Source organism: Cryptomeria japonica, chromosome 4 (assembly GCF_030272615.1).
Source record: "Cryptomeria japonica chromosome 4, Sugi_1.0, whole genome shotgun sequence".
Taxonomy (NCBI): domain Eukaryota; kingdom Viridiplantae; phylum Streptophyta; class Pinopsida; order Cupressales; family Cupressaceae; genus Cryptomeria; species Cryptomeria japonica.
The window spans coordinates 720,253,091-720,265,408 of NC_081408.1; the positions used below are offsets into that span (position 1 = coordinate 720,253,091).

The 12,318-nt window shown below is 33.6% G+C and overlaps 1 protein-coding gene across 1 annotated transcript; it reads right to left on the reverse strand.

Moving 5' to 3' along the window:
• Window positions 1-6,170: 6,170 nt before the first annotated feature.
• LOC131032117 (polygalacturonase At1g48100) lies at window positions 6,171-9,930 on the reverse strand. Its single transcript, XM_057963045.2, has 8 exons — window positions 9,573-9,930; window positions 9,360-9,494; window positions 9,101-9,268; window positions 8,695-8,739; window positions 8,310-8,517; window positions 8,132-8,213; window positions 6,825-6,933; window positions 6,171-6,731 (listed from the first exon to the last, which is right to left on the reverse strand). Exons 1-8 carry the CDS (start codon window positions 9,780-9,782, stop codon window positions 6,333-6,335), a joined length of 1,356 nt encoding a protein of 451 aa, XP_057819028.1. The 5' UTR covers window positions 9,783-9,930; the 3' UTR covers window positions 6,171-6,332.
• Between the last annotated feature and the right edge of the window lie 2,388 nt (window positions 9,931-12,318).

Here is a 12,318-nt window from a genome sequence, read left to right on the forward strand (position 1 = left end):
TTGTGAGTATTGTGGTGTTATCAAAAAGAGATTTAAACCCAATCTTGTAGGATTTGAGTTGCTTATTGTGTTTAAAATTAATGTTATGTTGTCAAACTTGATCTTGTAGTTTGAGCTACTTATCATGTTTGAAGATCTAATGTTTCATGCTCAAGAAAAGAGATAACATGTAGTCTTTGTACTGCTTTTACCTTTTACGTTTGTGCATTTAAGGTGAAGTGTATGTCGAAGTCTTTGAGTTGCATGTATATTTGATCTTTGTTCCTAAAGCTTTATAAGAAGTCATGTAAAGTCTTTATATTTGATCTTTGATGCTTGGTTGTACTTGAAACTTTATTGTAAGAAAACATCATCTATTCTCAAAGAAGAGGATATGTTGAAGGAAGAACACCTATTCTAGAAAAAGAGAATATGATGAAAGTAACACCTTATTGATTAACTTAGTGTACATAAATTTAGCTCCTAGTTAACTGTTAGTGGTTTTTAGTAGCCATAAACAAGGGGAGTCTCCCCTTACAAAGAGGAGAGACTATGTCTCACACACTATGGTGGAAACTACTATTTTGCCATTTGTTGAATCAAGTCAATTACAAAATATTCACCCAATAATTTTTGGTAACTCCATTGGGGATACAATATGCATCCAAAGGCCTCACACTTTTGGTTGAAGTATACCAGTATCCTATTCATTGTAATTTCTTTTCTAGTAATTTGTCAAGATTTCACCAAAGACATGTAAAATGGTTGCCCAAGGTCCCAAGGGGAATGCTTTTGGTCCATTGGACCTAACTCCACCTCTACATGCTCTTTCTGATGGCTTGTGGAAGAAATTCCCCAAGTTCTTTGAGAATGGAAAACACCATCTAGATGAGTACATCGTTGCCTTCTATATTGCAAGTGATGTGATTGGTGTAGAACATGGGGATGTTTTAGTGAGGCTCTTTGTTGAAACATTACAAGGTGCAGTTGCAGATTGGTTCTACCACTTCACGCCATAGACAATCACAAATTAGGTTACTCTCAGAGCTAAGTTTGAGGCAAGGTTTAAGCCTGGTCAAGATGCTCACGCTTTATTAGCTTGACTTAACTAGTTGAAAAAAGAATCTCATGTACCTATGCATGAATTTGTTGCCCACTTCAACAAGTTGAGACAAAATTCTCACTATTGCTCAACCTACAACCGAGAATTTGAAGTGTTTCTTTATCAGAGCTCAAGTACCAAAGGTAATTTTTCTATTAAGAAGAGCAACTCTAGTTAATCTCGTAGCAACACAAAATTTGTAATTGATATTGAAGATGATATTATCCTTGCAGGTAATATAAGGATAGAGCCAAATGGGTCAAAAAAAACTCTTTTTTGGAATCATCTTCTACTAGTAGAACATATCTCATGATGCAAGGGTTGGCTAATGAGTTCCTTGCCCTCAAAAAGTAGATAGCTCAAGGCATATTCTCTTCTCCTTACAAATAAATTTTAAGGAGGTTGTATTCAAATACTATCTATGATTATGTTATAGGAAATCAAAAAAAGTTTCTCTCATCACCAAAGCGGTTTTCTCTTGAGGCGCCATCAATGAAAGCAGTAGAAGGGCATCATGAATCTAAGCAAAGTGATCTTGCTAATCTCTTATAGGAGAAGGAAGAAGATATAGTTGGCAACTCTCATATTTGGTTAGTGCATTATGAAGAAGTTGTTGAACAAGAAGAAGAGATTATGTTGGATACCATGGGGAATAAACAAAAAGAGGTTGAAGGCCATTTTCAAAGGTGTTGGTGAATGAGGACCATCATATCATGAGATGTGAAAGATTCAAATATGCATGAAGGTACCATACAAGTTGAACAAGATGAAAATAATGCATCTATATTTCAAGTTCACGAAATTGAACATATTATGCATGAGAGAACTACCGGAGAACCCGATTGAGACCTTTTTACAAACATAATAGAGGTTTTTTTTCTCAAGTCTTGATGACAACTCCTAAATCTGAAGTTTGTGAGCATGATGAAGAAATCTATGCAACCATATTTTCACTTGAATCACATGAGGAAACTCATTTCACTCAACATGAGGATATGGTTGAGAAAGTAGTTCATAGAAGTGTTACTAGCAAGAAGAATTGGGTCTTTGTCCTATCAAGGGGATGTCTTATAAGACATCTAGCTTGGTTGGAAGTCAACAAGACATCAAAGGCAACACTTGTTCCTAAACATGAAGATACAGTTGAGAGTGAAGCCAAAGATGCATTTATAGTTGAGAAAGGGTGGTCTTGGTTCATTGATTTACTTTGGAGAAACAATACATATAACCCATTTGAGGTAGCAAGTGAATTTGTCCATTTCTTCCAAGGAGTGGTGCATCTATTTATGGTACAACTATTTGTGCTTCATCTTCATGTGGCTTATTATGATCATAAAACACATTCTACCTTATTGAAGAAGGGCAGATACTTTGGAGTACCATTTAATGGTTTCATTTGAAGAAGATTCCATTGTTGGTTAGTCTAGGTTAGATTATTTTTCTTTCCCAATAAGTGCAATTGCACAAGGTTGAGTCTTGTGTCAGTAGGTTGTTTTAGTTATTCTTGTCTTCCTTTTTTGTATTTTGTGTCTTTTGTTGCTTGATTATGTATCCCAATGTATGGATAAAGGCACTCAAAGTTCTGGATTCTTCTCCCTTCAATCGTTCCAATGATCAAAGGAAGTTCCCCAGTCAGAGCCAGTTGTTATCGCCAATTTCAAACTTGGAAAAAATATGGGATAAACCCTATGAAATTTGTGTGTCTCATAGCTCACAAACTTCAAGCATGCATGTCGAGGCACTTTTCAAACTCTCTCATGTGTAGCCAACCTCTCGAGAAATCGTCTTGATTTCAATCTCAATTCGTCAATCTACAAGATTGATAACTTGTCTTTCTAGGAATTAGTTTATATTTTTTTATGTATTATCAGAGTTAAACCCCGATTTTGCATAAGTCTCAACTATAGGTACAATCCAGGGTTAAAACTTCAAACTACACCAAAGTTAGTGTCATTCGGCATTACAACTCTGAACTATACCAAAGTCAGTGTAATTTGAGGTTACAACTTCAAACTACAACAAAGTCAATGTAATTCAATGTTACAACTCCGAACTACACCAAAGTCACCCTCTTAGTGTAGTTCAGAGTTACAACTCCGTATTATGTGAAGCCTATGTATTCACAAGATGCAGTTTGGGGTTGTAACTCCAAATCTCACTCAAAGCACATTCATAAGTGTAGTTCTGAGTTGTAACCTCAAACTACACCTAGCCTATTGTGAAATAATCACAAGTATTATACCTCGAGACCTTCACATTAGTATAAATCAGAGTTATAACTCCGAACTACATCATCCCAAATACAAATCCAATTTGTATGACTTGCATGTGTTGAACCCTCCAAGGTGAAAATAAGATTTTAAACCCCAATTTGTAATTTTTGGTCATTTTGTCAAACTCTGGGAATTCTTCAAATTAATGCTGCACTCCTTTCTAGATGCCAAATTCTACACATTGGGACCAGATGACTCTTAAATACAAGCTACCTTGCAACAATATGAATCTTTTTTTGCCGAAGGATGATGATTATGAAGATGTGTCTCCGAACACTTAGTCATTTTCTCCTTGCTTTATAGTTTATGCAATTCATAATTTGTTTTCAACATTTTACATGTCTTTTTGTACATATTAAATGACATGTAACAACAACACAAGTCGAAAGTCAAGTAGGACTCTGTTGTTGAACAAGTCATAGTTAGTTGCCCTCTTTTTTCTCATAAGCTCTCCTCTATAAATATAAGGGTGCTCATTGTAAATATTGATCTTTTGGCAATAACATAACACTCTATCAGTTTGGGATGCACTCTAAAATTTTGTTTCTAGATGTAGATCAAATTGTAATCAATAAAAGAGACAAGTTCCTTTCAATCTTTGTGTTGGGATAAGTTGTAGCATGACGACATTATTCAAAGTTGATTGTGAGTATTGTGGTGCCATTTAAAAGAGATTTAAACCTAATCTTGTAGTCTTTGAGCTACTTATTGTGTTTAAAATTAATGTTATATTTTCAAACTTGATCTTGTAGTCTTTGAGCTACTTATCATGTTTGAAGCTAATGTTTCATGCTCAAGCAAAATATAAATTATATCCTTTGCACTGCTTTTACCTTTTATGTTTGTGCATTTAAGGTGAAGTGTATGTTGAAGTCTTTGACCTACTCGTATATTTCATATTTGTTCCTGAAACTTTATAGGAAGTCATGGAAAGTATTTGAGCTTTCACGAGCTTCTTAGTCACTAACCTTGCTTGGTTGTACTTGAAAGTTTATTGTAAGAAAAGATCATTTATTTTGAAATAAGAGGATATGATGAAGGAAGGACACATATTCTGAAAAAAAAAAGACTACAATGAAAGTATTGTACTTTATTGATTAGCTTAATGTACATAATTTAGCTCCTAGTTAAGTTTTAGTGGTTTTTAGTAGCAATAAATAGGGGGAGCCTGCCCTTACAAAGAGGAGAGACTGTGTGTCACACAATGTGGTTGAAACTACTATTTTGCAATTGGTTGAATCAAGTCAGTTGCAAAATATTCACCCAACACAAGCACAGATAGGGATTAATTTACCTAAAGGCTACATAGAAGGGCTCGTGGTGGGAGACAATAATTAGGCTTGGAAGAGGTGGCAATTGAGGAGGAAGACAAGGCAAAAGAAGATGGGTGAGCGGGGTGTGCATTGCAGGTTGTGTTGGTGCCTCTCCATGGTGCCATTTTTTCTTTCAGGTTCTGTTGTTGGCTTCTAGTAATGTCTAAATGATATGTATGTTAATAGCATATCATAAAATGGGTAATACTTGTGTAGGCCAATTTTGTAATATGGACACCATATATGCTGATAGCTTTGGGTCTTTGTTAGGTGTTATGATTAGGGGTAGTTCGGGTGTGCTGTTTTTGTAGTTAGTTCATCATAGAATTATTTGATATCTCTACCCAAAAAGGGGCTTTGGTTGTAATTATTATCTTATAAAGTTTAATATATATGGGTGTGGCCTTGAAAGAGCCACATTTACCAATTAAAAAATAAATTAATTAGACATTTAAGTAGAATACTTTTTCCATAAATATTTTACTTAGTTGTGCATGGGCTCCACAAATAAATTTGTATCCACGATTAGATCAATACTTAATATTTTACTTATTTGTGCTTGGGTTCCAAAAATAAACTCTACATTCATGATTACATCAATGCTCCCATTTTATGTTGATTTTCCTCTAAATTAATATATATAAAAAATATGGAAACAAGTCAAAATACATAGATGGACCAACATCACTATCTTTATATAGTGGATTACAACATTTTGAGTAAGCATACATCTAAACCACAAGTGACCTTCAAACTAAAAAGTCATGTACAAGATGATCTAGTTCATCAAATTATCCCAAGGGTCAAACTTGACTTGAACATGCCTTTAGAGGTTTGGACCTTAATGGATGCTCTTGGATCACATACCATCATCCTCACCTCACCAATTATACTCAACCAATTGAACTGCAATCTTTATATCACATACTATCATCTTAAATTAATATCCATTATTCAACTATTAGTTCCAACAATCAGCATTACTTTAACCTGACTTATGTCATGCTCATGTATAGTAAAAGCATTATTTCCCTTGACTATATAATAATAATATACTATCCAAGCATATGGGAGCCAGTAATTAAAATACGCTTTTAGTTTTTGTCCCTTGTATTCTTCTTGTTTCATTCCCAGCCTCCCCCTTCTCAAGGTTCAAATTCCCATTTTTTTTATTGTTAATGAATGAAGCCGCCACTGTGTCTACATTCATTATTTTACAGTGTGTTGGATTCCTCTTTTCATAGGTTACTGTTAAAAACTCTCGCTCACAGTTTTGACCTGAGAGCTAAACTGTATCTCGAATGATTTCCTTTTTATAGATTAGACAGGAGGTGGGGGCCATTTCCAAATTCAAACAACATTAATAAGCACTTTGATCTCTGTTTTATGATGGAAATCAAGCTCCACTACCAACATTAATGGCGTTTAAGAAAAATCACGGGAAGATCGACAGAAACTAGATACTCCACTCCACGACACACAAGATTGTGTTGGCAAAAAGCATTATACAAACTCCAAGATATTTCAAATTATGAAAATTTACAGAGCGTGAAGACTAAAAAGATTCTCGTGCTACCTCAACGGCGCCGGAATCCAGATCTGAGCGACAGTAAAAAAGCATGGGAAAAGAGAGAGAAAAAGAAGGAAAAAAAGCAGGCAGAGTGGTCAATAAGAACAAGCATCACTACTGCCCTGAATTATAGACTGCGGCTGGCCCTCCAGAAGACATGTGAGGGGAGGAACAATGAGAGTTTGGGTTGCCCCATAGGCATTCCAGCAGAAGGGACTCGCCATCATCTGACCCTCCGCTGGAACCAGATGAATATCGGCTAGAGTTATGTTCGTACAGGGAATACTGTCACTGCATGCAAAGTGCATGGCAGGGCTTCTTACGTCGTAAGTTCCACGGATGTTACTGTAATCTACGTTGGACACGAACACTGCATTTGTTTTGTTGTGGCATCCTTTGGTAAAACAGTAATACTGATCGATTATTATTGGGTTTCTGACATTGTCTACGTACACGTTGTCGAAGCTCACGCCCGACACTGATCCATGCCCGCCCTGCATGCAAAACATGGGTTAAACGCTTGCTGTCCTGATTGAGTTGCCAGACTGATATTACTATTGCTATTATTATTATGTTATGGATTGTACCTGCCAGGTTTTTATTCGGAGGCCATTGTCTGAGTTCCTGAGCACCACGTCACTCACGCTTATGTTGGTAACGCAGGCCTGTGAATCGTGATTTCCCAGTCCTCCAATGCTGTTCAAAAAGAAACACACAAAATGGGTAGTTATTAGGAAGTTATCAATCTTATTCAGAATGAACTTTTGTTTTTAAATGAATAGTTTAGAATATAGTATAGGTATCTGGAAGTTAGCAATCTTATTCAATGATGTCACTCATGGGTTGTAATACTCTATTGATAAGTTTATGGGTTGTAATATTTTATTGATAAATATCTAAAGTGATTGAATATTAGTGTTTTGGATCATTTTATATGAATAGGAGAGATTAGATGTCGATCATTAGGATGATGAGTGATAGAAGATGATGGATCACGGAATATGATATCCATAAACAAGAAAGGACATATATTATAGTTATTTGGAATTTATCAATCTTATTCAAATATGTAACTTGTTTACTATTAAAGTATGAGTTGTAATATTTATAAGTGGGTGTTTATTTCTATATTGAATTGTGTTAGTTTTTTGAACTTCCGTATTTTAGATCATATAATATGATTTATCATCAAGACAAAGAGAGCATGTCAGTGATCTTGATGATAGATCTTTGTAGTGCAATAAAAATGTTGATATTCAAAGAATAACTCTATTTCATCTAGAAGCATACATACACTATGGATTGCGGAACTATCAAATCTCTTTAACTTAAGGATTAGATTCAAATTAACTTGTTTGATTAGTTTACAATAAATTGTAGAGAGGGCATTAAAAATGATTCTGTCATTTACATGTAGAATCTACTCATACAACAATAAAAGTTGAATGATTTTGATGAGGCCACTATGGATCAAGTTTTGTTGAGTGCAAGACCCCAACAACATAACAAATGAGGTTTGGCTACTACTCATTTCTTGGCTCCCAATTCAAATTTTGTTTAATCTAAGATGCGCTCCTACATCAAACAGATAAACAATTATATGTGTTTGATATGAAATCCTACATGAAATATAACAAGATTCGACCCTTGATAAATGTCAAATCGACAATATTTGAAAATATTTAGATTTATTCTCCTAACAAACCAAAACACAATTATAAAATAATATAATATTATTTATCCTCTCAACAAGAAAAACAGAATGAGGGCCCCTATTATAGCCTAGCTAGCTTTAAGTACTAAAATACATATATTTGATAAAGTCTAAAGTGATATGATTTGGTGAACATGATCATGTGAATGTGAAGGAGTGAGAAAGTTAAAGTAAAGATACCTGATCCCGTGACTATGTGCACATGTCACATTCTGTATGTCTACATTGGCACCACCAGAAACAATCGATATGCAGTCATCACCTGTCAATCAAAGTCACGGATCGTTTCAACCTGCTTGTACTACAACAGAAACATCAAAAAGACTGGCTCTTTTTCCTACTTTCTCTACTCACTCACCATTGGAGATAAGAGAGTTGTATATCCCTACAAACTGTGTGCCAGAGACATGAATACCATCCGTGTTGGGACTCAAAGCAGGAGAGTTGATTACTATGTTGTCGATCAGCACCGATTTACAGCCGTCGAACCTCAAATGAAACTGTGGGCTGTTTCTGATCGTCAAGCCTCTCAGAGTTATACCGCTACTGTCAAAGAATCTTATAGCCTTGCAAGTACAAGAAAAAAGAAACAAGAAAAATTATATGTACGAAAAAATCTTAAAGGAAAAGTGTTAACAGTCAACGAGTTGTTTATTGTTTGGCACATCCCAAATTCCAAATGACACCCCAGCCTGTTTACTTTCGGCCCATATAAAACTCCAAAGTAAAGCGCAGATGCTTACCGTAGGGCTCAGGCAAGGCCCTTTTAATGTTGTCCCGTTTGGCCCCTGGGTTCATGTCAAACAAGGAAATGAAAGGTAGATCAAAGGTAGATCAGTATTTGAATCAAATTTATTGATCTATATTTCATGATTAGTAGTTCACGTGAATTTATGAGAATGAATTGTTTAGTTAACATTCATGTATCTATAGATAATTTCACGAGTAGTGGTTCACATGAATGAATCTTCCACTTAACACTCATGCATCTATAAATAATATTTATGAAAACGATGTGTCCAAACTTCTCAAAAATCACCCATCCCAATATTACTCTGATGCAGGTGCACTTAATATACCAAACTTCCATAGTGGATTCTTGGCTGGGACAGCAGCCTAGTTCCATTTCAAACAAAAATGGGCTCTTACTCTGTGTGGCTTGCACGGAAGTTCCCACCACTTTTCTCCATTCCCCTCAATGATGCCTTGTCCTTGAAGAGTAAAGTCTTGCAGCTTATAGAAAATAAGCCATTGATTTTCACTGTTCTGTTTATTCCAAGACTTGGGCCCATCGGGGGCAAGCAGAACTCCATCCACCTTGAATTCAAGACAATGGATGCATGGATGAGTTTGTGACAGAGTCAGTAATAAAACAGTTAGACAAAGAAGATGGTATATTAAATCTCACCTGAAATGTAAGCCCACATTTGCAAGGCCCTGAGAACATCAGAGATTGAATCATGAAAGAGTATCCTTGAGGAACCTCAAGCACTGCAGATGCAGATTCCACTTCACATGCAGCCTTCCATGCGGATTGAAATGCCTGAACAAAAAGAATATAAAATAGTCAGAAATTATGATACTTTTGACATAAACAACACACTCTAAACTTTAACTTCACCTCTGTATCGTCCGTAACTCCATCGCCCACAGCACCATATGATTGCACATTGAATGTTGGAGTACTTTTGTCTGAAGAAGAATTGTCCAACTTCTGGTCACTAAGCCCCTTGCCCATTAATCTAGCTGCATTGCCATCCCTAAGTGAGGAAATCACACAAAATAAAATAATAAGAGGAAGGAAACCTCTTGCAGAGAGTAGAGCTTCCATTGTCTGGAGTTCAGCCAGCAAGGGGACACACGGGCAGACAATCAGTAATAAGTAGATGGATCCAAGCTCAGTTTAAAATGCTGAGCTTGGTAATCTGTGGAATGAACTAATTTAATAGTTCTGAGCTTGGAATTATAATGGAGGAAGACAGCTATTTAATATGCAGAGTCTCACCTTATGTTGTGCTGATTCAGGGTGGTTTGTTTGACTAGCTATGCACAGGTGTCATTGGCTATAAACAGTTTGTTGTACATGTGAATTCACGAGAATACAAAGCAGCTTACGTCCACTTTCAGTTTATGAATTCGTCCATGCTCTGCTTCTGCCTAATATTTGCTCAGTACATCTGGAATTCACTTTTCTTCTCAGCAACGGAGATCTCTTTTTTAAGTGGTAGTTGTCCGTCGAAGGTTGAACATTCCAACATTATGTGCTTTATGCGGAAAGAATACAGTAGACAAAACAAATATTGATATAAAATTCTGCGTACACAAGTTTTAATCATTCCTTTTTGCCCTGTTCCACTTTGTGAAAAGATTAAATCAATCTTGAAATTTAGGATCAGTAGAAAACAAAATCAGATTATAAAGTGTATTATGGTTTAATCAGGTACTAATTAGGTACTAATTTGGTCTAGATATTCATATTTGTAACGGTGAACTTTCTAATCTGTTTTGTCTGTATATTTAACGATGAAATTTTAAGTAAAGTTAGGTTGATTTATAGAACATTTATTTACTCTTGTACATATAATTTATTACACATTTAGCTTTCATCTTATAAAATTATATTTATTGTATTTATGCATATGTATATTCTAATATAGTCATTATTTATCTACTTGTTTATCCATGACCGACATGGGAGCACAATAGTGTGTCCTACTTTTAAGAATTATTGAACTCTCATATACATAGTGTGTCCTACCTATATCAAATTACACTAATTGTACTTATACATACTATAATATAGCCATTATTCTTCTATTTTTTATTCACTTAGGGGCACCAGAGCACAATAATGTGTCCTACTTTTATACCTTATTGAACTCTCATATACATGGTGTGTCCTACCTATATTAAATTACACTTAGTACTTATACATATACATACTCTAATATAGCCTTTACTCACCTATTTTTTCAATCCACATAGGGACATGAGAGCACAATAGCGTGTCCTACTTTAAGCACAATAGTGTGTCCTACTTTTAAGCATTGTTGAACTATCATATTATACCTATATCGTATGTATACATATACAAACTCTAATGTAGTCATTATTCACATACATTTTTAATCCTTTTAGGGATATAAGAGCACGATAGTGTGTCCTACTTTTAAGCATTATCGAGTCACCAAAACTAACACTTTTCAACCTTGGACACATTGTATGATTATACCCAACAAGTGGTGGTCAAGAATTTAAGGATGATATAAATTAATGATTTGTGACTACGGTAAATTAATAATTATATTAAAAAATTTAATAATTATTTCTATCATTTTTTAAATAATATATTTTTTTTATCTTACATTCTTATTTCGGAACATTTTAATGTATCATATAACTTTCATTATAAATATAATATTCTATGATTTCTTAAAGTTGATCATTAACTCTAATATGAATTTAAAGCTTGATGTAAGTAATGAGTTGTGACATTTTTTATATAAATTCAATTAATGTTTTTTAAAATTTTCTAAAAAAAATTATTTCTATTCTTTTTAAATATTTTTTAAATTTTATTCTTAATTTTTTAATGAGTGACATTTTATTGTAATGCATAAATTTCATTATAAATAAAATATTTTTATGATTTAGTGGAATAGATCATTGAATCTAACATCTAGACCACAATTTTTTTTACAAATGTTTATTAAATATTTTATTTAACACAAAAAATTTATTGGTATTAATAAAAAAAAAATCAACATAAAGAATTAAAGGATAGTGTAAAGCAATGAGTTGCAACTAAATTTAATTGTAATTCAAAAAAAATCTTAATTAATTATTTATATCATTTTTTTTACTAAATATTTAATTTTTTTCTTATATTTTTTATTTTATGACATTTGAGTGTAACACATAATTTTCATTGCAAATATAATATTCTATGATTTATTGGTATAGATCATTAACTCCAATAATGAGTTATGACATTTTTGTATAAATTTAATTTATTATATTTAATTTTTTTTAAAGAACTATTTCAATACTTTTTGAACAAGTTTTTATTTAATCCTTGTTTTTTTATTGGTTCTCATTTTAGTGTAACACACAACTTATTATACAAATACAACTTTTTAATAATTTATAGAAATAGATCATTGACTCCAATATCTAGTGCACAAATGTTTATAAATGTTTATTAAATATTTTATTTAATATTAAATTTTTAAATTATTATTAATAAAAAAAGTATACATACATTTATTGAAATGCATTTCTCCTAGTGTAAATTTTGTGAAGATTATTTTTCCTTTGGATGTAGAGTGTATTATTATTTTTAAAATTTTCTAACATAGTTTATTGTT

Bases quoted from the DNA above. Each gene is read 5' to 3' on its own strand.
- LOC131032117 (XM_057963045.2), bottom strand. From the start codon at position 9,782: ATGGAAGCTCTACTCTCTGCAAGAGGTTTCCTTCCTCTTATTATTTTA. The intron at 8,214-8,309 runs GTGAGTGAGTAG...TTTGATTGACAG, and splicing joins CAACTCTCTTATCTCCAATG to GTGATGACTGCATATCGATT. The intron at 6,934-8,131 runs GTATCTTTACTT...CTTTTTGAACAG, and splicing joins GCACATAGTCACGGGATCAG to CATTGGAGGACTGGGAAATC.